We start from the raw sequence: 27,569 nt of genomic DNA, 5'->3' as shown, positions 1-27,569 counted from the left end.
AAAACACTATAGTAAATAGTAGAATTTTTCATTTGCATATACCTTGCCCATTTCCCACCACCATATCCCAATTTGTGCCACCCATAAGTGAGAAACCTCGGAACTCTCCGTTCAGAACCCAGTCCTACTGACCTACAGGTTATGGAACATTTTCTTTTAGTATTTCTCCAATAGGTTTCCTGAAGGAGAAAGCCTCCACTTCTATGTCAAAGATAATAAAACAAAAACACTATATTAAATACTACAGTAATGTCTGAAAAAAATCACAACTGTAAATACTACAGTATACTGTACTACAGTCCGAGAGAGAGAGAGAGAGAGAGAGAGAGAGAGAGAGAGAGAGAGAGGGGGGTGGGTGTAAGCTCCTCGCTCCAAGGCACTCTGCAGCGAGGCAAAGAAGAAAACAGAAGAGTGACAATAAAGAGGGGAAGGAGAGAAAAGAAAGAGATGATGGAGAGGACTAAGAGAGAGAAGAGAGAGAGAATAGAGGAAGATGAGATGTATCCTCAGTCAAGAGGGAGAAGAGGGAGAACGAGACGGGATGGAAAGGAGAAGTATTCTCCTGCAAGCCGCCACACGTTGGGGAATTTGTTTACAGTTTCCTGTCCTGCATGCGATCAACAACCAGTTAAAAAGGACTACAGTGCAAGGGGAAAAGTACTGTATCTAAGGCCTTGGGAGCTGGGAGCTGTACCATGGGGTAAGTTGGTAAGACATGTGGGCTGGGCTCTATACCAGCCTGCCGCAGGGCACAGGGCTGGAACCAGCACCAAACAGCCCTATTTTCACTGGGAGGCAGCTCAGCCAAGAACCACGGGCCCTGCCCTGCCCTGGAGAACCACACACACACACACACACACACACTGTACTGAACATAATGCAGTAGACACAAACGTATGTTTTGGTGAGTATTTATTTATTTGGATCATCAGAATAGGCAATATTGTATCACTCAACGCATTGCATCGATTACATAAATATATCTCTTCCATCTAAGTATATATAGAACTTTACATAAAACAGATATTGTGCAGATAGAGAGAGAGGTCAATCAAGGTCTACCGTAAATTTAGGTCAATACAGGTCTACAGTAAATGACAGACATTGATCAAAGATAGTACATCTCTACACAAATGGCCAGTATTATGTTTGATTAGACGTCACCATCAACAGGTTGTAGATATAACATACATTTTGACATTAAGCATCACACACTTGATTGTGCACAGCAACTGGCGTGGAATGATTTTACTGCTTGTAGTGCTACTTCGACTTGTGCTTTCTTTGATACCAGTGGTTTGTGTATCATTCTACCACTCTAGGTTCCAAGCTTCAGACGTCAGGGATCTCTCTCACTCTGATATATTAGGGGTTATTTCCATTACCCTCTTTTAATTCATTCATCATTCTCTTTTAGCAGTACTCAAGTGCTTTCCACGATAAACTTGCTCCGTAATTTAAGCTCAATTTAAAATGTATATAATTGTTCAAAATAAAATTCTAAAATCCTCTATTAAAAATAGAAATACCATATTCAGAAAATAAAGTTTTCGCACGACACGGTTCAAACACAGACTTGCGTGTAACGATAGTGAAATACATAACATCTGCATACGTAACATGACCCTTTTAAAGGTCTATTGAGTCAAAGTGGTTTAACATTAGTTGCTGGTCATTGGTATTTCTGCTGGTAATATTTTAGAGTTAACCCTTTAGCAGGGCTGCCACACCAGGGCAGGGCAGGGTGTGTGAATGGGGAGGTCATGCACAATTTGAGCAGAGTTAGAGTGCAATTATATTGCTACTGAACCTATGGGATTTCAAACTGAACATCCAGTATACTGCAATCTGACTAAGATTATTGCACATTTAAAAGAGTTTACCCACACACAAGATTGTACTAATATAGAGGTTACACTGCCGGCTGGTTATTTGGTGTGTGTGTGTGTGTGTGTGTGTGTGTGTGTGTGTGTGTGTGTGTGTGTGTGTGTGTGTGTGTGTGTGTGTGTGTGTGTGTGTGTGTGTGTGTGTGTGTGTGTGTGTGTGTGTGTGTGCATATGCAGTTTGTGTGTGCTTGTCCCAGATACCCACACCACTGTGTCTTGGTTACACGAGGACAGACCAGTCACTCTGGGTTCGGCCGTACTGTGACCAAGGAGAGAAAAGGTAATCAGTAGGTCAAAGGTTAAACTGGGGTCAAACAGGCATAAAAACACAGGCCAACAATTACAGTAGCAGTCGCAAACTGTTTTAACTCCTTGCCTACAACACAGTGAATGGTGCAACCAAAAACACAAAAGAAAAAATAACAAATATCCCGAGCAAATCTTGCGAACTCAGCCACACACAAAACAACCACCAAATCAAAACAGAATGTTCCTGAACTGCGACAACCGTGGAGACAAATCCAATTATTTACGTCTCATGTTGCAAATTACTTCTAATGGACGGAGTCGTGAAAATAAATAAGCACCCGCGATGAGAAACAAAAGAAATGCATTTTCTAATTAACATGAAAGAAAAACGGAGGGCCGTGTTAGTAAACCCGTCTTTCATCCCTCGTCTCATCCCTCGCTCCCCTCGTCTTAGACAACGTGTTTGTTTGTGCCCAATGTCTTCTTCTCGGGGACGCCGTTCTGTTTCTCATCCAAATTAAATGTCAACAGATTTAACATCAGGCTGGAGGTTTTTTTTGCATTCTGTCGATGTTATTGTTCATTAGGCTCCTCCGTCTCTCTCTCTCTCTCTCTCTCTCTCTCTCTCTCTCTCTCTCTCTCTCTCTCTCTCTCTCAAGCAGCTTCATTTGCGGTGCCTTGGCTTTGATCGCAAAGGCTGAGACAATAATTAGGTTTGTGTAATTACAGCAGGCATCTTAATGAGAGCTTTCAGGACTGTGTGTCTGCTCTATCTCCCATCCCTGCCCAGCCATTACTACATGAACCTCCTCCTATCTCCTCTGTCTGGGTGTGTGTCGGCGCCACAATGAGCTACGGGGGGGGGGGGAGAAGCTATCGCTAGGGCCACACATACACTCAGATAAGGTTTACACACACGGGCAGGCATGCACGCACACACACACAGATACACACAGGTACACACGCACAGGTACACACACACAGCACTAGTGATTGGGCAGAAGAGACACACGCAAGCTCTCACAGACAGCCTTGGCGATGAGGAGATTTAGAGGGAAAACGATAATCACCTGACCTAGCCCTGACAGTGAAACGATATGAGGCAGAGAGGAACACAAACTCACAGACGTAACGGGAGACGGCCAGACAGAGAGAGAAAGAGGGCCAGAGATACTGAGAAAGATCTACACTGAATGAATAACCCACTCAGTTTAACACCAGATATTCTGGTGAGCAGGCAGGGCGAGTGGGATGGTATCCATTTACATCCCTTAACCAAGGCGATGGAGAGTAGAACATACAGATATGTGGCAAGCTGCAGGGCAGAATACCCACTACACTTTACTAATACAAAACAGCCCCGATACACTAACACAGAGTAGACAGAATCGAGATGAATCTACTATGTATCTCTATGGAATAGACTGTGTGCTGAGGATGACATCAGTCTAGGTCAGACAGTTGGCAGGCCCTGATGTCCATCCAGCTGTTATCGTTACTGGGTGAGAGGCCACATCTGCTGTGTGTGCCTGCATACATATGTACGTGTTTGGTTGCGTGCGTGATGAAGTACACTGTGCTTGCCTAACAGTATAGCTTCCGTCACTGTCCCTGTCCACTTTCTGGGCTCAAATGAGTGATCCACTGCTTTGCAAACACACGTGACCGCCGACTTGACAACTTCGTAGCCAGCTGCGCCTCCGAAAAGGTTCCAATTTGATAGCGCGAGAGGAGGTTACAGTACAATCTACCTCTGTTACACGTGTTTCACTGACCACACACTGGTGGAATTACATTACGTTGAACCAGTGTGGAATAGACATTGAATTGATGTCTGTGACCAGTGGGGTGTGATCTTACCTGTATATCTGTGAGCTCCTTCATCAGTCTAGAGGCCAGCTGGGGGAAACCCTCCTGGCAGGGGATATGCAGGTTCTAGAGACACACACACACACACACACACAACATTTAAAAATACTATGTTCTGGAGTAGCTGTTCAGCGGTTTATGACAAAGTGATAAACATGAAATTGCTTGATTGGAATCATTCATTCCTCCATTCGGTCATCCATCCATTCAGTCATCCATTCATTCAGTCATCCATTCATTCATTCAGTCATCCATCCATTCAGTCATCCATCCATTCAGTCATCCATTCATTCAGTCATCCATCCATTCAGTCATTCATCCATTCATTCAGTCATCCATTCAGTCATTCATTCAGTCATCCATCCATTCAGTCATCCATCCATTCAGTCATCCATTCATCCATCCATTCAGTCATCCATTCAGTCATTCATTCAGTCATCCATCCATTCAGTCATCCATTCATTCAGTCATCCATTCATTCAGTCATTCATTCAGTCATCCATCCATTCAGTCATCCAACCATTCAGTCATCCATTCATTCTGTCATCCATCCATTCAGTCATCCATTCATTCAGTCATCCATTCATTCAGTCATCCATTCAGTCATCCATCCATCCATTCAGTCATCCATTCATTCAGTCATCCATTCATTCAGTCATCCATCCATCCAGTCATCCATCCATTCAGTCATCCATTCAGTCATCCATTCATTCAGTCATCCATCCATTCAGTCATCCATTCATTTAGTCATCCATTCAGTCATTCATTCAGTCATCATCCATTCAGTCATCCATTCATTCTGTCATCCATCCATTCAGTCATCCATTCATTCAGTCATCCATTCAGTCATCCATCCATCCATTCAGTCATCCATTCATTCAGTCATCCATCCATTCATTCAGTCATCCATCCATTCAGTCATCCATCCATTCAGTCATCCATCCATTCAGTCATCCATTCATTCAGTCATCCATTCATTCAGTCATCCATCCATCCATTCAGTCATCCATTCATTCAGTCATCCATCCATTCATTCAGTCATCCATTCATTCAGTCATCCATTCATTCATCAATCCATTCATTCAGTCATCCATCCATTCAGTCATCCATCCATTCAGTCATCCATTCATTCAGTCATCCATCCATTCAGTCATTCATCCATTCATTCAGTCATCCATTCATTCAGTCATTCATTCAGTCATCCATCCATTCAGTCATCCATCCATTCAGTCATCCATTCATCCATCCATTCAGTCATCCATTCAGTCATTCATCCAGTCATCCATCCATTCAGTCATCCATTCAGTCATCCATTCATTCAGTCATCCATCCATTCAGTCATCCATTCATTCAGTCATCCATTCATTCAGTCATTCAGTCATCCATCCATTCAGTCATCCAACCATTCAGTCATCCATTCATTCTGTCATCCATCCATTCAGTCATCCATTCATTCAGTCATCCATTCATTCAGTCATCCATTCAGTCATCCATCCATCCATTCAGTCATCCATTCATTCAGTCATCCATCCATTCATTCAGTCATCCATCCATCCAGTCATCCATCCATTCAGTCATCCATTCAGTCATCCATTCATTCAGTCATCCATCCATTCAGTCATCCATTCATTTAGTCATCCATTCAGTCATTCATTCAGTCATCATCCATTCAGTCATCCATTCATTCTGTCATCCATCCATTCAGTCATCCATTCATTCAGTCATCCATTCATTCAGTCATCCATCCATCCATTCAGTCATCCATTCATTCAGTCATCCATCCATTCATTCAGTCATCCATCCATTCAGTCATCCATCCATTCAGTCATCCATCCATTCAGTCATCCATTCATTCAGTCATCCATTCATTCAGTCATCCATCCATCCATTCAGTCATCCATTCATTCAGTCATCCATCCATTCATTCAGTCATCCATTCATTCAGTCATCCATTCATTCATCAATCCATTCATTCATTCCCTCAGATGTTGTAAGGGTAATGAGTTGTGGTTGTGTACCTCTCCCTGGTAGAGTATGCGTCCCACAGGACTGACCACACATGCAGTACCAGAGCCAAACATCTCCTTAACACGGTTCTCTTTCAGAGCACAGCGCAGGTCTGCCATGGTCAGGTACCGCTCACACACCTTAAACTCCCCCTAGAAGAGGTGAGTCCATGAGGAGAGAGGGAGGTGGAGGAGGAGGAAAATATATCTAATGAAACTCATACAAGGGCAGGCTTCTGGAAACTCTTAGCTTCTCATCTCTGCCGAAGACTTCCTGCATGCTGCACAATAGTTCTCTCTCTCCCTACATATCTCTCTCTATATACCAGGGCTCTCCAACCCTGTTCCTGGAGAGCTACCCTCCTGTAGGTGTTCACTCTAACCCCAGTTGTAACTAACCTTATTCAGTTTATCAACCAGTGATTAAAATAAGGTGCGGTAGATTAAGGTTGGAGTCAAAACCTACAGGACGGTAGCTCTCCACGAACAGGGTTGGAGAGCCCCTTCTCTCTCTCTCTCACACCCCAGTGTGGTATCTTTGTTGCCAGATCTGCCTGTGCTTTTGCCAAGTCCCCTAAGATTCCTTGTCATGCTATACATGTATCTGATCTGGCAACCAGGCTACTGGTTTAATGGCCAGTGGTAGCCCCTGGTATAGTGTCTGTGCCCCTGTAGCAGATGGAAGCAACCCTGCTGGTATGTCCATGCGGGTGTCAAGTCCATCTTTCCCTTAAACCCAGAGTGCCATGGAAAGTTCAACCCTCTATCTCTCTCTTGCCCCCTAGCTTGTGCCCTGTGTTGTTGTTGAACTATCTTGTGTCTTACCCTTAGAGAACACATTGTACTTGCCCCCCTCTTACCCTCACTCTTTACAGTACCAGTCAAAAGTTTGGACACACCTACTCATTCCAGGGTTTTTCTTTATTTTTACTATTTTCTACATTGTAGAATAATAGTGAAGACATCAAAACTATGAAATAACACATGGAATCATGTAGTAACCAAAAAAGTGTTAAACAAATCAAAATATATTTTAGATTCTTCAAAGTAGCCACCCTTTGCCTTGATGACAGCTTTGCACACTCTTGGCATTCTCTCAACCAGCTTCATGATGTAGTCACCTCGAATGCATTTCCATTAACAGGTGCGCCTTGTTAAAAGTTCATTTGTGGAACTTCTTTCCTTCTTAATACGTTTGAGCCAATCAGTTGTTTTGTGACACGGTAGGGGTGGTATACAGAGGATAGCTAACAAAAATTGCTTTTTCATTATGGGATACTGTGTGTAGATTAATGAGGAGGAAAAACGATTTAATCAATTTTAGAATAAGGCTGTAACGTAACAAAATGTGGAAAAAGTCAATGGTCTGAATACATTCTGAATGTACTGTATATAATTCTCTCTGTCTCATACCCATTTCCTGGTGAGTTCCAGGATGCTCTGCCGCGTGATCCCAGGTAGGATTATTCCATCCAGAGGGGGCGTTGCCAGCTCCTCCTCTGGAGAGAAAAATGTTGGATGCACAAATGAATTAAACAGGTCACATTGTGTCAATGGAATATCCAATCTGAACCCAGTTTACAGAGATAAGAGAAGAGGTGAAGAACAGCACTGGCTATGTAAGACCGCAGCTGCTGTGATATACACTCCGTTGTACAATCAGACACAAAGATCAGTTTCCAGTTCAGTAATATTATGTCCATATCAACCAATCCAGAAGAGCATGGCCGTGTTCCCCTGCTCAGACATTCCTGACGCATGCCAGATCTTACAATGCCTGGATAGGTATTTTAAGTATTAGCTAACCACGTCATATGTTCTAGCAATTATGTGGCATGCAACCATTGGTAGATGCATGGAATGTCTGAGCGTGGGAACGCGACCTGTATTTCCTTTGGTCTTGTCCAACTGCAATAGCCCTAGTAAAGCAAAGTTATTATCTCTAATCTCATTGGCCATGACACTGAAAGTGATCATGATTACCTCCATTCTCATTATTCCAGAAGAGGAACATGTTCATGGTTCCGACCTCTGTGATTTGATGGTCGTCTCCGTACAGCCAGAGGACCTGCTGGCACCCATAATCCACTGCTTCATACTGGGCGTAGATAGACGCTCCATAGTTCCTGTAAACAACTCACCGTGTTCATTTTAATCCACAAACGAGAGTTGTCAGTTTACATTTAAATTCCATGTGTCGTAATCCAAATGATTTGACACTGTTCCGTTCGTTATAGTAACCTAGCATGGGCCGCTATTGTGTACTGTACATAAATGGTGTCACAATGAAATCCAAAGCTCTTTAGAGTTGAATCTGATTTAAAGCTGTATTAGTACTGTTGGCAGGGTGGGGATATTAGGGTCAGGATAAATTAGTACCACACATTGCAAAGCAAGCATTTTTACTGCATCTCAAAAGAATAATGCCATGTCTGGATATTGGAACATAGCCTCTGTCTCTTTACCCTCCCATCTTATAGTCTCCAGTCCCTCATCTTAGTCTCCAGTCCCTCCTCTAAACCCCCATCTTATAGTCTCCAGTCCCTCCTCTAAACCCCCCATCTTACAGTCTCCAGTCCCTCCTCTTACCCTCCCATCTTAGTCTACTGTCCCTCCTCTAAACCTCCCATCTTACAGTCTCCAGTCCCTCCTCTTACCCTCCCATCTTAGTCTACTGTCCCTCCTCTAAACCTCCCATCTTACAGTCTCCAGTCCCTCCTCTTACCCTCCCATCTTAGTCTACTGTCCCTCCTCTAAACCTCCCATCTTACAGTCTCCAGTCCCTCCTCTTACCCTCCCATCTTACAGTCTCCAGTCCCTCCTCTAAACCTCCCATCTTACAGTCTCCAGTCCCTCCTCCACCCTCCCATCTTACAGTCTCCAGTCCCTCCTCTTACCCTCCCATCTTAGTCTACTGTCCCTCCTCTAAACCTCCCATCTCACAGTCTCCAGTCCCTCCTCTAACCCTTCCATCTTACAGTCTCCAGTCCCTCCTCCAAACCCCCCATCTTATAGTCTCCAGTCCCTCCTCTTACCCTCCCATCTTACAGTCTCCAGTCCCTCCTCTTACCCTCCCATCTTATAGTCTCCAGTCCCTCCTCCAAACCCCCCATCTTATAGTCTCCAGTCCCTCCTCTAACCCTTCCATCTTACAGTCTCCAGTCCCTCCTCTTACCCTCCCATCTTACAGTCTCCAGTCCCTCCTCTTACCCTCCCATCTTACAGTCTCCAGTCCCTCCTCCAAACCCCCCATCTTATAGTCTCCAGTCCCTCCTCTTACCCTCCCATCTTACAGTCTCCAGTCCCTCCTCTTACCCTCCCATCTTACAGTCTCCAGTCCCTCCTCCAAACCCCCCATCTTATAGTCTCCAGTCCCTCCTCTAACCCTTCCATCTTACAGTCTCCAGTCCCTCCTCCAAACCCCCCATCTTATAGTCTCCAGTCCCTCCTCTTACCCTCCCATCTTACAGTCTCCAGTCCCTCCTCTAAACCCCCCATCTTATAGTCTCCAGTCCCTCCTCTAAACCCCCCATCTTATAGTCTCCAGTCCCTCCTCTTACCCTCCCATCTTACAGTCTCCAGTCCCTCCTCTCCAGGCTCTGATGTATTTGGAGTCAGCCCAGAGAGAGACAGGCTTAGCTCCTGTACTGAAATAGGAACCAACAGGACTCAGGATCACATAAAGCAGAGCACGGGACGGCTTCTTCACTCCTAGAGATGGCTAGAAAGGGACACAGGCCACACACACACACACACACACACACACACACACGTCAATAGTTGACATACTCTTGAGCTATTCACTAATTAATAATTACTACTTCACCAACAAGAATAGGGGAAGGTTGCCATGTCACAGCATATGAGAGTGAATGAGACAGTCCCTCACAGAAGGAGATAGAGAGTGGTTGGTTGGTCATCTCCTCACCTCAGTACCCAGGAAGGTGGGTCGGATGTAGAGACTGGCAGAGTCTGACTGGGGTACCCACTCCCGATCCACCTGTACCAGCCTCCTGATACACTCTACCAACTCTGCCCTGTCAAAGGCCTGGAGGAGGGAGGGGGGAAAGGGAGCGAGGACAAATAAAAGGTTGAGCCGAGAAAGGAGAAATGGGACAAAAATATGAACAAACAGACAATTCAGTGACTGCAGCAGACACTATAAAAAGTACTTTAGCAGGCTCTTATCCAGAGTGACTTACAGTTAGTGCATTTATCTTAAGATAGCTAAGTGAGGCAACCACATACCACAGTCGTAGTAAGTTTTTCTCAATTAAAAGGTTATCTGCGAAGTCAGTACTAGTAGGAAAAGACAATTGCAATTATTATAATTTTTTAATTTTGATCAGAGACAAACAGGTTGATGTACTGGGGAACATTGTTCCAGTCTTGTACTGTACATGATATGATACACTGTAGATACGAGACACTGTATCTATACTGAACACAACTAGAAACGCAACATGCAAAAATGTCAAAGATTTTACTGAGTCACAGATCATATAAGGAAATTAGTCAATTGATAAAAACGAATTGGGCCCTAATCTATGGATTTCACATGACTGGGAATACAGATATGCATCTGTTGGTCACAGATACCTTTTTAAAAAAAGGTAGGGGCGTGGATCAGAAAACCAGTCAGTATCTGGTGTGACCACCATTTGCCTCATACAGCGCGACACATCTCCTTAACATAGAGTTAGTTGACTGTGGTCTGTGGAATGTTGTCCCCTTCCTCTTCAATGGCTGTGTGAAGTTTCTGAATATTGGCGGAAACTGGAACACATTGTCGTATACATCAATCCAGAGCATCCCAAACATGCTCAAAGGGTGACATGTCTGGTCAGTATGCAGGCCATGAAAGAACTGGGATATTTTCAGCTTCCAGGAATGGTGTACAGATCCTTGTGACATGGAGCCGTGCATTATGATGTTGAAACATGATGTGATTGCGGCAGATGAATGGCACGACAATGGGCCTCAGGTTCTCGTCTCGGTATCTCTGTGCATTAAAATGGCCATTGATAAAATGCAATTGTGTTCGTTGTCCGTAGCTTATGTCTACCCATACCGTAACCCCACAGCCACCATGGGGCACTCTGTTCACAATGTTGACGTCAGCAAACCACTCGCCCACATGACACCATACATGTGGTCTGCGGTTGTGAGGGCGGTTGGACGTACTGCCAAATTCTATAAAACAATGTTAGAACAAAATGGTAGAACAAAATGTACATTAAATTCTCTGGCAACAGCTCTGGTGGGCATTAGTGCAGTCAGCATGCCAATTGCACGCTCCCATAAAACTTGATACATACATTTTAGAGTGGCCTTTAATTGTCCCCAGCACAAGGTTCACCTGCGTAATGATCATGTTGTTTAATCAGCTTCTACATCTGTCAGATGGATGGAATACCTTGGCAAGGGAGAAATGCTCACTAACAGGGATGTAATTTTGATAGAAATAAGCTTTTTGTTCAGAATAATAGAGTATTCTTTTCCAGGCTGTAGGCTTGTGCTGTATAGTACCATAGCCTGTATGTGTTCTTACCGGCAGGCAGGCCCTCTCTGCAGACTTGGCCATACGGTTCATGTTGAGCATGGGTCTGAAGAGACGCACTTTGTCATCAGCATCTCGGTATGCCTTCATACCTTCAAACAACTGACCATAGAACAGAGGAGAGGAAAGAGACAGGGGTTAAGACTGGCAGACAGGAGAGAACCACTGACCTCTAGTCATTCTCTGAACAGAGTGAATATACTAAAATGTAAATGTAAATGTAATGAATGAGGAGCAGAATGGGAAATTGGCTTCCTGAATCTATGTGTGTGTGATAGTAAGTTCCAGTACATATGAGCGTACATGTGTTGGCCATTTATGTCCAATCCACTGTCCTTCAGCTATCCTAGCTGTCCTAGCTGTGCCTATTCTTATTAGAGATACAATTAAAGTATAGTGTATTCATCTTAAGCTCTCAACACAAACTCTCAGCATCTCAGCAGCACAGTCTGTTTCCTGATTGAAGACACTGAAATTGGGGCTGTAAGATGTGACGACCATGGGGAAGGTCCTATACAGACCTTAGATGCTGACCTGTACATTTTTACCAGTGTTGGAATTGCTCATTGGTAGGCTGGTTATAGCCTGTTAAACCCCTCCTGTGCCAAGTACGTTATATTAGCTAGAAATGCTAATGAAAATATTTAAGCCTATTCCTTTTAATTTGGGACGTTTTCAGACTTTTTGTTTGTTTTGACAGTCGTTTCGCAAATGTTTTGTAAATATTTCTGCCATCCTTGATTTTCGAACACTATAATTGAATAAATCTGCATCTGATTTTGCACCTTTAACTTTGTCTCCTGCTGCTTTGTCATATCCTTAAATGAATGAATGTCATTAGACATATTTCAAATACATATAGATTGCCTAAGTAATTTTAGTACAAAATAAATACATAAAAAACTAAACAATCCACCAACATATTTCCACTGTTGTCTTCATCACTGTCAGGTGGGCAGCAAGAATGGACAGCGTGAGCGTGAGACACTTTAACTTTCTAACAAGGCCTAACAAGGTGGTGTTTCCTACCTGCACAGCGTAGTGCATGGCTGAGCAGGCCGGGTGGAGAGACAGGTTACCAAAGGGCTTGATGTGAGGTTTCTGCCAGCCTCCAATGCTGGTCCACTCTATGGTCAACATGTGGTCAGAGAACACAGTTCCAAACACCAGATTGGTCAGGTCAGGTTTGGCCTTGTGGGTCTGGGACAGCTCAATGACCAGATCAGCCGCCTGGGGGGAATATAGAGGACATGGTTTAGAAGTAAACTCATTATACACACTGCTTTAGGTGTAATATACTGTATGTCATTGTATGTCATCGGGTGCTGTAAGTGTTGTAGGTGTCCTGGAGGGCAGGTGCAGGTTGAGGGTGGTGCAGTTTCCGTACCAGGCGGTGATGCAGCCCGACAGGATGCTCTCAATTGTACATCTGTCAATGTTTGTGAGGGGCCTAGGGGCCAAGACGATTTTCGCAGTTGAGCCTTCTTCACCACACTGTCTGTGTGGGCGGACCATTTCAGATTGTCAGTGATGTGTACGCCGAGGAACTTGATGTTTTTCACCTTCTCCACTGTGGCTCCGTCGATGTGAATAGGGTCGTGCTCTCTCTGTTGTCTCCTGAAGTCCACGATTAGCTCCTTTGTTTTTGTTGACGTTGAGGTAGAGGTTATTTTCCTGGCACCACTCCGCCAGCGCCCTCACCTCCTCCCTGTAGGATGTCTCGTCATCATTGGCAATCAGGCCTACTACTGTTGTGTCGTCTGCAAACTTGATGATTGAGGTGGCCATGCAGTCAAGGTTAAACAGGGAGTACAGAAGGGGGCTGAACATGCACCCTTGTGGGGCCCCAGTAGTGAGGATCAGTGAAGTGGAGGTGTTGTTTCCTACCTTCACCACCTGGGAGCAGCCCATCAGGAAGTCCAGGACCCACTTGCACAGGGCGGGGTTCAGACCCAGGGCCCCAAGCTTAATGATGAGCTTGGATGGTACTATGGTGTTGAAGGCTGAGCTATAATCAATGAACAGCATTCTTACATAGGTAGTCCTCTTGTCCAAATGAGATCGGGCAGTGTGCAGTGCAACAGCGATTGCATCATCTGTGGATCTGTTGGGGCGGTCCCCAAATTTATAGTGGGTCTAGTGTGTCAGGTAAGGTGGTGGTGATATGATCCTTAACGAAGCCTCTCAAAGCACTTCATGATGACAGAAGTGAGTGCTACAGGGCGATAGTCATTTAGTTCAGTTACCTTTGCTTTCTTGGGTACAGGAACAATGGTGGACATTTTGAAGCAAGTGTGGACAGCAGACTGAGATAGGGAGAGATTGAATATGTCCATAAACACTCCAGCCAGCTGGTCTGTGCATGCTCTGAGGACGTGGCTAGGGATTTCGTCTGGTCAAGCAGAATTGTCTTACTCACGTCGGCCATGGAGAACGAGAGCCCAAAGTCCTTGGGAATGGGCCGCGTCGGTGGCACTGTGTTGTCCTCAAAGTAGGCAAGAAGGTGTTTAGCTTTCAGTTTTGTGCGAATGCTGCCATCTATCCATAGTTTTTGGTTAGGGTAGGTTTTAATAGTCACAGTTTGAACAACATCCCCTAAACACTTCCTGATGAACTCAGTCACTGTGTCTGTGTATATGTCAATGTTATTCTCAGAGGCAACCCGGAACATATCCCAGTCCGCGTGATCAAAACAATCTTGAAGCATGGATTCTGATTGGTCATACCAGCTTTGAATAGACCTTAGCACGGATACTTCCTGTTTGAGTTTCTGCCTATAGGAAGGGAGGAGCAGAATGGAGTCGTGATTTGATTTGCCGAAGGGAGGGCAGGGGAGGACCTCCAATGGTCGAGAGTTTTGTAGCGTGAGTACTACAGGCAATGTGTTGATAGAACTTCGGTAGTGTTTTCCTCAAATTGCTTTGTTAAAATCCCCAGCTACAATAAATGTAGCCTCAGGATATGTGGTTTCCAGTTTGCCTTAAGTCCAATGTAGTTCCTTGAGGGCCGTCGTGGTATCGGCTTGAGAGGGAATATACACTGATGTGACTATAACCGAAGATAATTCTCTCGGGAGGTAATATGGTCGACATTTATTGGTGAGATATTCTAGGTCAGGTGAACAAAAGGACTTGAGTTCCTGTACATTATCACAATCACACCATGAGTAGTTAATCATGAAACATACACCACCGCCTTTCTTTTTCCAAGAGAGTTCTTTATTCCTGTCTGCGCGATGTACTGAGAACCCAGATGGCTGTATGGAAGGGGCCAGTATATCTGGAGAGAGTCAGGTGTGCCAGGCTTGTAGCGTCATACCCAAGAAGACTCAAGGCTGTAATCGCTGCCAAAAGTGCTTCAACAAAGTACTGAGTAAAGGGTGTGATTACTTATGTAAATGTGATATTTCTGTGTTTTTTTATACTTTTGCAAAAATGTCTAAAAACCTGTTTTTGCTTTGTCATTATGGGGTATTGTGTGTGGATTGATGAGGGAAAAAAACAATTGAATCAATTTTAGAATAGGGCTATAAAGTAACAAAATATGGAAAAAGTCAAGGGGCCTGAATACTTTCCAAATGCACTGTATCTCATCAGGTGCTTCAGAGTTCTGCAACTCTCCCGCTGGCCAGTAGAGGACACTCCATGCTTTTAACTTCTAGGAACATGAGCTACTCAATAAACAAACACAACCGCTCTCAGGGTAGGAGTTGCCTTTACCACAGTTCTCGGATCAGATAACTCTCCCCCAATCCTAACATTAACCATGAGGGTGGGGGTAAATATCAAACTTAGTCTAGATCAGTAGCTAAAGGCAAATGCTCTGCTGTGGTTGGCTGCTCTCAGTGCCTGTCTGGATTAGGCCTGTCTCAGATCTACCCATTCCTGGGCTACGTTTACACAGGCAGCCCAATTCTGATCTTTTTCTCACTAATTGGCCAATCCCATCAGATCTTTTCACGTGATACCTTTTCCATTGCTGATTGGTCATAAGACCAATTAGAGTAAAAAAGATCCGAATTGTCTGCTTGTGTAAATGCAGACCTGTTGCAGCATTGCGTAATTTCAGATTACAGAGGGGTAGTGCTGGCCAACAGTCTGAGAGAGCACTGTCAGAATACTCTCTCTCTTTCTCATAGTCACACATCACTGACTACAGCATTGGTTACCAATGTTTCGGCCTATTATCTCCATTTACTTATCCAGCCATGAATCTCATAGATTGATATTATAAAACTTCAGTGTGATAAAATTGGATAAAATACAGTATAGTTTCTGATGACTATATCTTCTCATTAGTTCAGAATTCACACACATCTTTTAAGAAGTGCGTTGCATGACAAATGCCTTCTGACCTGCTGTGAAGAATCTGAGATAGGCCCATTACAGAGATCCTGAAAACTCTGTTACCTAATGTAAAAGCACAAGTGAGCACGATTTAGCTGTGTAAGGTGAATGAGTTTCAAGTAATCCAGGTTCAGCGTAACATCACATGCTCCGTTGGTCAGGGATTACCAAACTATAAATCCTCTACATCCAGCTCAGGTGGGTCACAAAACAGGAGGTCAGATTCCTACTAGTGTGTACAGTAACAACACGGGGGTGTATAGCGTACACAAGCTAGGCTCAGATACAGTACTACAGAGGTGCTCGTACAGTAGTTCAAGACTACAGACCTGATGCAATTATGAGTCTGTAGCATCTATATGAGGCCATTTTCTCAGACATTGATAAATTAATTATAGGCTTAATCCAGCCCTGAATGCCCAAGTCTTAAAATGGTCTATAGCAGTGTCCAAGTCTTAAAATGGTCTATAGCAGTGTCCAAGTCTTAAAATGGTCTATAGCAGTGTCCAAGTCTTAAAATGGTCCTGCACAGCCAATGACAATTTCTCTCTCTTTCTCTTTCTCTCTCGTCTCACCCCTTTTCTCTCCAACCTTTTCTCTCCCCCTCTATTTCTCCTAATCACCACCTGCTACTGCTGCCTGTCTGGCTGTCTCCTCCCTGTGCAACATTAGAGAGCAGAGTAAATCAGAGCTAAAGCAAGTGGCAGATCACAGGTCACAGCCTGATTGACAGGTGGTGCTTAGGGTGATCTGGGAAAGTGGATTCTCCGCAGAGACGACACAGGACCTCCTGGGTAGACCAGGGCCCTCATCCTCCTCTCTCTCTACCTCTCTGAGGGCCACAACATTGAGTAGGTGGTTAGCACAGGGGTCTGGGGAGCACAAGCCAAACGAGGGGCCCAGAAGGGGTTAACCACCATGGATCTATAAATGAACATCTCAGGATCTCAGGTGGATTTCTTTCACTCAGTTTTGCTGAGGTCGGACGTGTCGTTGTTTTTGTAGGGGGATGTGTGTTTTTTTGGATCTACCGGACTGAGAGGCATTAGGAGAGCCATGTGGGTGGGGGGAGGTTTCCATGCTGTTGGTGTGATCTGGACCTTTTGATTGACAATGAATATCAGAATCATATCCAGGAAACATCAAGATGGTGCAGCTGGGCTCCTCACTGAAGGCAAGTGATTCATCTGATTCACCACACTGAAATGGGCAGTTGGAGGGAATGGCGTCTCCAGTTTGCCGTACACTGACAAACTTTAAATGTCTTGTGAATGCAGTTTACATGCGATATAAATTACTAATGTAGCAGTATGTGCAATATCTGAACTGTTCCACATTAAAATACCATTGCTGTACAACGTGCCTTTGCACACACTTGTAATGAATGAGGCAGTGATCACAATGTGTTACACAGAATAATGCTCATTGCTATACACATTATACCACAGGGTAAATTATTCAAATGTTACCTTGAAGCTGTGGACACTGTCTTCCATACCGTTACTGGTGGATACATCTTTACCAGAGCCCTGGGAGGACATTGTAAAACAACTTTATATAGATGACAACTTTACATAGGATGTAATCAACTACATATAAGCCTAAGCTTATTAAAACATTCACACTCAGGTGGTGTATTTAGACAATGAGAGAATAACAGGGTTAGTTATTAAAAAATTATAATTGGTAACAGCATGGGATGGGGAGCAGGGAGAGATGGGGTTGTGTGGAAATAACAGTGAGGTTTGCGGACGTAAATTGAATGAGGATAGGACTAGGTATTGTCTGTGAGGGCTTGTGTGAGAGTTGAATTCCCTGCTCTGCTCAGCACAGCACAGGAGATCATTTTACCTGCAGAAAGACGATAGTCTGTCGCCAGGTGAACTGAAGGCTTACATTTACATTAGGCTACCATTACCCCACAAGCAAAGGGCTAATCATATAATAATAACAGGCATAATAGTAATAATAATTGTGGTTGATTTCTATTCTATAATTTAAGCTATTTTAACATGTGATCATGCAGTAAATACTGTGAAATAAAGTCACTGATTACCCCTCATAGTTATTATGAGCCATTGGTAGGCAGCCTATAAAAACAGGCTACTGTAGGCTACTGTAATAGACAAGCTGGTTTATAAAAGCAACAGACGAATAACAGAACATTCCGTCGGCGTGATGCAGTTATATAAAATGTGTCGTCATATGCTACAGCTGCCATCTCAAAACACATAGGTCAAAGCAATATAGATATGTTAAATCATTTTTTTAATCGGTATATCAAAAAAACATAACAGGCGCAGTTGAAACAAGTGTATTGAATTGCAATCCTCCTATCTTTGTCGGTCGTACGCGGTTTAGTGTTTACTGAACGTGACCTGCGTCAAGAATTCTTATCCCGTCATTTTCAGAAATAGGCAACGATAACGTATAGGTTAGCAGTGGCGAGGACATCCAGCATGACCGTTTTTCGGTTACAGGGAAGAGGACATTTACCTTGAGAGATGGAGCGTTCGCTGCTGATGAGGGGACGGCTGTAGAACTCGCCATGATGAATCATACACAACCGAAGACGCTCGCTCTCTCTATGTCACCAACACACTCTCCTACCTAAACCGCTTACAGATTAAACATTTGTTCGCTATCAAGCCCATTGTATAATGTTAGATCTAGGTGCCTGGGCCAACCACAATATTGGTTTTCGTTGCAAATGTGTAATGTGTGATTTGCTGGCCACTTTTTGGTTTATAACATTATGTGGGACAAATGTTATTGTGGACAGGCGGTCATGCATAAACCCTCACACACATGGGACAATCACATTATAAGGCTTAACCAGATGGCTTTCTCAAGCAGGGTTGTCATAGATTTTCCAGAAGGTTATCTATAGAAGCTCATGTGGATATATAGCATATGTCCTTTTTGCTACAGTAGCTTACTTCCAACTGGTACCCTCTAAACTCATCATTAAGCTTGAGACCCTGGGTCTCGACCCCGCCCTGTGCAACTGGGTCCTGGACTTTCTGACGGGCCGTCCCCAGGTGGTGAGGGTAGGTAACAACATCACCCCCCTGATCCTCAATACTGGGGCCCCACAAGGGTGCGTTCTCAGCCCACTCCTGTACTCCCTGTTCACCCATGACTGCGTGGCCATGCACGGCTCCAACTCAATCATCAACTTTGCAGACGACACTACAATGGTAGGCTTGATTACCAACAACAAAGAGATAGCTTACAGGGAGGAGGTGAGGGCCCTCAGTGTGTGGTGTCAGGAAAATAACCTCTCACTCAACGTCAAAACAAGGGAGATGATCGTGGACTTCAGGAAACAGCAAGGGGAGCACCCCCCTATCCACATCGACGGGACAGTAGTGGAGAAGGTGGAAAGTTTTAAGTTCCTCGGCATACACATCACGGACAAACTGAAATGGTTCACCCACACAGACAGCGTGGTGAAGAAGACGCAACAGCGCCTCTTCAACCTCAGGAGGCTGAAGAAATTTGGCTTGTCACCTAAAACCCTCACAAACGTTTACAGATGCACAATCGAGAGCATCCTGTCTGGCTGTATCACCGCCTGGTACGGCAACTGCACCGCCCTCAACTGCAAGGCTCTCCAGAGGGTAGCGAAGCCTGCACAATGCATCTCCAGTTGGCAAACTACCTGCCCTCCAGTACACCTACACCACCCGAAGTCACAGGAAGGACAAAAAGATAATCAAGGACAACAACCACCCGAGCCACTGCCTGTTCACCCTGCTATCATCCAGAAGGCGAGGTCAGTACAGGTGCATCAAAGCTGCGACCAAGACTGAAAAACAGGTTCTATCTCAAGGCCAGCATACAGACTCAAATCACTGGCCACTTTAATAAATGGATTTAATAAAGGTATCACTAGTCACTTTAAATAATGTCATTTTAATAATGTTTACATATCCTACATTACTCATCTCATACTGTATTTTATAACATCTATTGCATCTTGACAATGCCGCACGGCCATCGTACATCCATATATTTATATGTATTCCTGTGCAACTGGGTCTTGGACTTCCTGTCGGGCCGACCCCAGGTGGTGAGGCAACAATTTCTCCGCCATGCTGATCCTCAACACGGGGGCCCCCCAGGGGTGTGTGCTTAGCCCTCTTCTGTACTCCATGGGTCACCCACGACTGCGTAGCCACGCATGACTCCAACTCAAATATCAAGTTTGCTGATGACACAACAAACAACGATAGAGCTGAGGGCAATGGCATCATGTCATTTACCCAGTGCCAGGACATTTTAGCCAAAAACCTGTTTGCCTCTCCCAGGAGGCCTAAACTTGGCCGCAGCCCATCAAAATCCACAAAGAAATGGTTAATTGACCACAAAATCAACATTTTGCAATTGCCATCTCAGTCTCTGGACTTGGACCCCATTGAAAACCTGTGGTTTGAATTGAATGGAGCGGTCCATAAGTGCAGACAAAGGATACTGGGAAACATTCTGTATGGAGGAATGGTCTAAGATCCCTCCAAATGTGTTCTCCAATCTCATAAAATATTTTAGAAAAAGGCTCGGTGCCATTATTCTTACAAGGTGAAGGACAGTATATTGGAAGCAGGGGTGCCAATAATTTGTACCCCTATCTATTTTAGAAAAAAAAGTTTACTTGTTAAACAAAATCTCTTTCTCTCAGCAATTGTATTAGAATAAAATAATCTAATTTCCCCCAAAAATATCCATGCAATGTAGCTCAGTATTTGTATTTTTTATTTTATACAATCTTTTTAGCTCATCTTTATCAAGGTTGCCAATAATTTTGGACCTGACTATATGTGTACAGAGGTAGGTTGTACCATTGAACATAAATATAAACGTAACATGTAAAGTGTTGGTCCCATGTTTCATGAGCTGATATAAATAATCACAGACATTTTCCATATACACAAAAAACATATTTCTCCCAAATTTTGTGTACAAATTTGTTTACATTCCTGTTAGTGAGCATTTCTCCTTTGCCAAAATAATCCATCCACCTGACAGGTGTGGCATATCAAGAAGTTGATTAAAGAGCATGATCATTACACAGGTGCATCTTGTGCTGGGGACAATAAAAGGCCACTCTAAAAGGTGCAGTTCGGTCACACAAGTTTTGAGGGCGTGTGCAATTGGCATGCTGACTGCACGAATGTCCACCAGAGCTGTTGCCAGAAAATGTAATGTTTGTTTCTCTACCATAAGCCGCTTCCAATTTGAATGCACAGAGATACTGTGACGAGATCCTGAGGCCCATTGTCGTGCCATTCATCCACCGCATCATCTCATGTTTCAGCATGATAATGCACGGCCCAATGTCGCAAAGATCTGTACACAATTCCTGGAAGCTGAACATGTCCCAGTTCTTCCATGGCCTGCATACTCACCAGACATGTCACCCATTGAGCATGTTTGGGATGCTCTGAAGCGACCTGTACTACAGCGTGTTCCAGGTCCCGTCAATATACAGCAACTTCACACAGCCGTTGAAGAGGAGTGGGTCAACAGTCCACAGGCCACAATCAACAGCCTGATCAACCCTATGCGAAGGAGATGTGGAGCGCCGCATGAGGCTAATGGTGGTCACACCAGATACTAACTAGTTTTCTGATCCACGCCCCTACCTTTTTCTTTAAATGTATCTGTGACCAACAGATGCATATCTGTGTTTCCAGTCATGTAAAACCCATAGATTAGGGCCTAATTTATTTATTTAAATCAACTGATATTCTTATATGAATGTAACTCATTAAAATCTTTGAAATTGTTGCATGTTGCGTTTATATTTGTGTTCAGTATATAATATGCATTGTAGTATACAACCAAACAGGTTTTCCTCCCTGGATTGTCCCTGCTGTTTATGGCTTTTCACTTACTGTTCTTCTCTCATTTATATATTAAATGTATATTGCCTTCCATGCATGTATTACCCTAAGTTTATCAAAGCCAACTACAATAAAGCATACCATTGTTGATGCTAAATGATGCACAGTCGTCTCAAAAGACACAGACAGGAAGAGAGACAGAGAGAGAGAGAGAGAGAGAGAGCATGAATGAGGACAGAACATTCAATAAAAAATATGTTGTGGAAAGTGTTAACAGTGTTTCATTCTTCAGTGTACATGATATATGTAATACAGTGTATCTAACTAATATTATTGTACTTTAGTTGGTATGATAACATTTTATGTGCTCTGTGTGTGTTCTTACCGGGCAGGCTGTCTCTGCAGACTTGGACATACGGTTCATGTTAAGCATGGGTCTGAAGAGACAGACTTTGTCAGAGAGAGTGAGAGAGAGAGAGAGAGAGAGAGAGATTTGAACTTGTATTGTACAAAAGATATTCCAACCAGGTCATGGACTTTTGGTGTAGATTGTCACTAGCCTATAAGCTCTCTCTGATGAAATGATGTGACCTAACCTGTTCTTCACTCTTAGAACACATTTCTCCATGCAGAACCCTGGCAATGATCGATTGTAATATCTCACAGACATCAGAACCATGTTTGTATTGATATAAACAGTAACACTTTGAAAGTTATCCATTAGCTTACATTGAGGTGTGCTGTTTAAATTGGATCACAGTACGTCTACTGCAAAATAGGTACATGGATTTGGCATTAGTTGACACGATATTCTATTCTTCAAAGTTAGCTCAGCTCTATTCTATTCTAATCAAAAGACATGGTGCAGTCTCTTTATTAGCTAAAGATACGAAAGAACACAGGGCAGGGCAGCAGTAGTAGAACAAGAACTCAATTCTTATAGTTGAATAAAGGTAAAGATACCTTAATAGAAAATGACTCAAGTAAAAGTGAATGTCACCCAGTAAAATACTACTTGGTTTTAAATATACTTAAGTATCAAAAGTAAATGTAGTTGCTAAAATATACTTTAGTATCAAAAGTAAAAAGTACTTTTTTATTTATTTACAGTTAGCCATGGTCACACTCCAACACTCAGACATAATTTACAAACAAAGCATTTGTGTTTAGTGAGTTCACCAGATCAGTGGCAGTAGGGATCAAATCAAATCAAATCAAATTTATTTATATAGCCCTTCGTACATCAGCTGATATCTCAAAGTGCTGTACAGAAACCCAGCCTAAAACCCCAAACAGCAAGCAAAGCATGTGAAAGAAGCATGGTGGCTAGGAAAAACTCCCTAGGAAAAACTCCCTAGAAAGGCCAAAAACCTAGGAAGAAACCTAGAGAGGAACCAGGCTATGAGGGGTGGCCAGTCCTCTTCTGGCTGTGCAGGGTGGATATTATAACAGAACTTGGTCAAGATGTAGAAATGTTCATAAATGACCAGCATGGTCAAATAATAATAATCATAGTAGTTGTCGAGGGTGCAACAATCACGTCCGGTGAACAGGTCAGGGTTCCATAGCCGCAGGCAGAACAGTTGAAACTGGAGCAGCAGCACGGCCAGGTGGACTGGGGACAGCAAGGAGTCATCATACCAGGTAGTCCTGAGGCATGGTCCTAGGGCTCAGGTCCTCCGAGAGAAAGACAGAAAGAGAGAAAGAGAGAATTAGAGAGAGCATATTTAAATTCACACAGGACACCGGATAAGACAAGAGAAATACTCCAGATGTAACAGACTGACCCTAGCCCCCCGACACATAAACTACTGCAGCATAAATACTGGAGACTGAGACAGGATAGATCAGAAGACACTGTGGCCCCATCCGATGATACCCCCGGACAGGGCCAAACAGGCAGGATATAACCCCACCCACTTTGCCAAAGCACAGCCCCCACACCACCAGAGGGATGTCTCCAACCACCAACTTACCGTCCTAAGACAAGGCCGAGTATAGCCCACAACGATCACCGCCATGGCACAACCCAAGGGGGGCGCCAACCCAGACAGGAAGACCACGTCAGTGACTCAACCCACTTAAGTGACGCACCCCTCCCATGGACGGCATGGAATAACACCAGTAAGCCAGTGACTCAGCCCCTGTAAAAGGGTTAGAGGCAGAGAATCCCAGTGGAAAGAGGGGAACCGGCAAGGCAGAGACAGCAAGGGCGGTTCGTTGCTCCAGCCTTTCCGTTCACCTTCACACTCCTGGGCCAGACTATACTTAATCATAGGACCTACTGAAGAGATAAGTCTTCAGTAAAGACTTAAAGGTTGAGACTGAGTCTGCGTCTCTCACATTGGTAGGCAGACCATTCCATAAAAATGGAGCTCTATAGGAGAAAGCCCTACCTCCAGCTGTTTGCTTAGAAATTCTAGGGACAATTAGGAGGCCTGCGTCTTGTGACCGTAGCGTACGTGTAGGTATGTACGGCAGGACCAAATCGGAAAGATAGGTAGGAGCAAGCCCATGTAATGCTTTGTAGGTTAGCAGTAAAACCTTGAAATCAGCCCTTGCCTTAACAGGAAGCCAGTGTAGGGAGGCTAGCACTGGAGTAATATGATCAAATCTTTTGGTTCTAGTCAGGATTCTAGCAGCCGTATTTAGCACTAACTGAAGTTTGTTTAGTGCTTTATCCGGGTAGCCGGAAAGTAGAGCATTGCAGTAGTCCAGCCTAGAAGTAACAAAAGCATGGATAAATTTTTCTGCGTCATTTTTGGACAGAAAGTTTCTGATTTTTGCAATGTTACGTAGATGGAAAAAAGCTGCCCTTGAAACAGTCTTGATATGTTCTTCAAAAGAGAGATCAGGGTCCAGAGTAACGCCGAGGTCCTTCACAGTTTTATTTGAGACGACTGTACAACCATCCAGATTAATTGTCAGATTCAACAGAAGATCTCTTTGTTTCTTGGGACCTAGAACAAGCATCTCTGTTTTGTCCGAGTTTAAAAGTAGAAAGTTTGCAGCCATCCACTTCTTTATGTCTGAAACACAGGCTTCTAGCGAGGGCAATTTTGTGGCTTCACCATGTTTCATTGAAATGTACAGCTGTGTGTCGTCCGCATAGCAGTGAAATTTAACATTATGTTTTCGAATGACATCCCCAAGAGGTAAAATATATAGTGAAAACAATAGTGGTCCTAAAACGGAACCTTGAGGAACACAGAAATTTACAATTGATTTGTCAGAGGACAAACCATTCACAGAGACAAACTGATATCTTTCCGACAGATAAGATCTAAACCAGGCCAGAACTTGTCCATGTAGACCAATTTGGGTTTCCAATCTCTCCAAAAGAATGTGGTGATTGATGGTATCAAAAGCGGCACTAAGATCTAGGAGCACGAGGACAGATGCAGAGCCTCGGTCTGACATCATTAAAAGGTCATTTACCACCTTCACAAGTGCAGTCTCAGTGCTATGATGGGGTCTAAAACCAGACTGAAGCGTTTCGTATACATTGTTTGTCTTCAGGAAGGCAGTGAGTTGCTGTGCAACAGCTTTTTCTAACATTTTTGAGAGGAATGGAAGATTCGATATAGGCCGATATTTTTTTATAATTTCTGGATCAAGATTCGGCTTTTTCAAGAGAGGCTTTATTACTGCCACTTTTAGTGAGCTTGGTACACATCCGGTGGATAGAGAGCCGTTTATTATGTTCAACATAGGGGGGCCAAGCACAGGAAGCAGCTCTTTCAGTAGTTTAGTTGGAATAGGGTCCAGTATGCAGCTTGAGGGTTTGGAGGCCATGATTATTTTCATCATTGTGTCAAGAGATATAGTACTAAAACACTTTAGTATCTCCCTTGATCCTAGGTCCTGGCAGAGTTGTGTAGACTCAGGACAATGGAGCTTTGGAGGAATACCCAGATTTAAAGAGGAGTCTGTAATTTGCTTTCTAATGATCATGATCTTTTCCTCAAATAAGTTCATAAATGTATTACTGCTGAAGTGAAAGCCATCCTCCATTTGCGAAGGCTGCTTTTTAGTTAGCTTTGCGACAGTATCAAAAAGAAATTTCGGATTGTTCTTATTTTCCTCAATTAAGTTGGAAAAATAGGATGATCGAGCAGCAGTGAGGGCTCTTCGATACTGCACGGTACTGTCTTTCCAAGCTAGTCGGAAGACTTCCAGTTTGGTGTGGCGCCATTTCCGTTCCAATTTTCTGGAAGCTTGCTTCAGAGCTCGTGTATTTTCTGTATACCATGGAGCTAGTTTCTTATGACAGATGTTTTTAGTTTTTAGGGGTGCAACTGCAGCTAGGGTATTGCGCAAGGTTAAATTGAGTTCCTCGGTTAGGTGGTTAACTGATTTTTGTCCTCTGACGTCCTTGGGTAGGTAGAGGCAGTCTGGAAGGGCATCAAGGAATCTTTGGGTTGTCTGAGAATTTATAGCACGACTTTTAATGCTCCTTGGTTGGGGTCTGAGCAGATTATTTGTTGCGATTGCAAACGTAATAAAATGGTGGTCCGATAGTCCAGGATTATGAGGAAAAACATTAAGATCCACAACATTTATTCCATGGGACAAAACTAGGTCCAGAGTATGACTGTGGCAGTGAGTAGGTCCAGAGACATGTTGGACAAACCCCACTGAGTCGATGATGGCTCCGAAAGCCTTTTGGAGTGGGTCTGTGGACTTTTCCATGTGAATGTTAAAGTCACGAAAAATTAGAATATTATCTGCTATGACTACAAGATCCGATAGGAATTCAGGGAACTCAGTGAGGAACACTGCATATGGCCCAGGAGGCCTGTAAACAGTAGCTATAAAAAGTGAGTGAGTAGGCTGCATAGATTTCATGACTAGAAGCTCAAAAGACGAAAACGTCATTGTTTTTTTTTTGTAAATTGAAATTTGCTATCGTAAATGTTAGCAACACCTCCGCCTTTGCCGGATGCACGGGGGGTATGGTCACTAGTGTAACCAGGGGTGAGGCCTCATTTAACACAGTAAATTCATCAGGCTTAAGCCATGTTTCAGTCAGGCCAATCACATCAAGATTATGATCAGTGATTAGTTAATTGACTATAACTGCCTTGGAAGTGAGGGATCTAACATTAAGTAACCCAATTTTGAGATGTGAGGTATCACAATCTCTTTCAATAATGGCAGGAATGGAGGAGGTCTTTATACTAGTGAGATTGCTAAAGCGAACACCGCCATTTTTAATTTTGCCCAACCTAGATCGAGGCACAGACACGGTCTCAATGGGGAAAGCTGAGCTGACTACGCTGACTGTGCTAGTGGCAGACTCCACTAAGCTGGAAGGCTGGCTAACAGCCTGCTGCCTGGCCTGCACCCTATTTCATTGTGGAGCTAGAGGAGTTAGAGCCCTGTCTATGTTCGTAGATAAGATGAGAGCACCCCTCCAGCTAGGATGGAGTCCGTCACTCCTCAACAGGCCAGGCTTGGTCCTGTTTGTGGGTGAGTCCCAGAAAGAGGGCCAATTATCTACAAATTCTATCTTTTGGGAGGGGCAGAAAACAGTTTTCAACCAGCGATTGAGTTGTGAGACTCTGCTGTAGAGCTCATCACTCATCACTCCACTGACCAGGGATGTTCTCTTGATAAGTGTGCGAATTGGATAATTGTCTGTCCTGCTAAGCATTCAAAATGCAATGAGTACGAGTCAGGGAAAATGTATGGAGTAGAAAGTACATAATTTAGGAATGTAAGTAAAGTCAAAGTTGTCAAAAATATCAATACTAAAGTAAACTACAGATACCCCAAAAAACTACTTAAGTAGTACTTTAAGTACT

The 27,569-nt window shown here is 43.7% G+C and overlaps 1 protein-coding gene across 2 annotated transcripts; it reads right to left on the bottom strand.

Moving 5' to 3' along the window:
• Window positions 1–895: 895 nt before the first annotated feature.
• On the bottom strand, window positions 896–22,369 carry bcat1 (branched chain amino-acid transaminase 1, cytosolic). 2 transcript variants are annotated; one of them, XM_014153054.2, is made up of 11 exons: window positions 22,148–22,369; window positions 17,386–17,445; window positions 12,600–12,800; window positions 11,562–11,672; window positions 9,939–10,058; window positions 9,571–9,731; window positions 7,994–8,136; window positions 7,424–7,509; window positions 6,023–6,163; window positions 3,996–4,070; window positions 896–2,145 (listed from the first exon to the last, which is right to left on the bottom strand). In XM_014153054.2, the coding sequence occupies exons 1-11, from the start codon at window positions 22,193–22,195 to the stop codon at window positions 2,107–2,109; spliced, it is 1,185 nt and encodes a 394-aa protein (XP_014008529.2). In that variant the 5' UTR covers window positions 22,196–22,369; the 3' UTR covers window positions 896–2,106. The 2 variants fall into 2 exon arrangements, with proteins under 2 accessions (XP_014008529.2, XP_014008530.1); XM_014153055.2 differs by lacking the exon at window positions 22,148–22,369 and adding an exon at window positions 18,413–18,648.
• Between the last annotated feature and the right edge of the window lie 5,200 nt (window positions 22,370–27,569).

This window comes from Salmo salar, chromosome ssa17 (genome assembly GCF_905237065.1).
Source record: "Salmo salar chromosome ssa17, Ssal_v3.1, whole genome shotgun sequence".
NCBI lineage: Eukaryota > Metazoa > Chordata > Actinopteri > Salmoniformes > Salmonidae > Salmo > Salmo salar.
Note: the sequence above shows the minus strand (reverse complement) of the source record. Positions and strands in the feature narration are given on the sequence as shown.

What these genes read in the sequence shown, in the direction of transcription:
- bcat1 (XM_014153055.2), bottom strand. Translation starts at nt 18,466, where the DNA reads ATGGCGAGTTCTACAGCCGTCCCCTCATCAGCAGCGAACGCTCCATCT. An exon ending in CAGAGAGGGCCTGCCTGCCG is followed by an intron (nt 10,059 to 11,561) that starts GTAAGAACACAT and finishes TCCCTCCTCCAG; the next exon opens with GCCTTTGACAGGGCAGAGTT. An exon ending in CTGGAATAATGAGAATGGAG is followed by an intron (nt 7,510 to 7,993) that starts GTAATCATGATC and finishes TTTTCTCTCCAG; the next exon opens with AGGAGGAGCTGGCAACGCCC.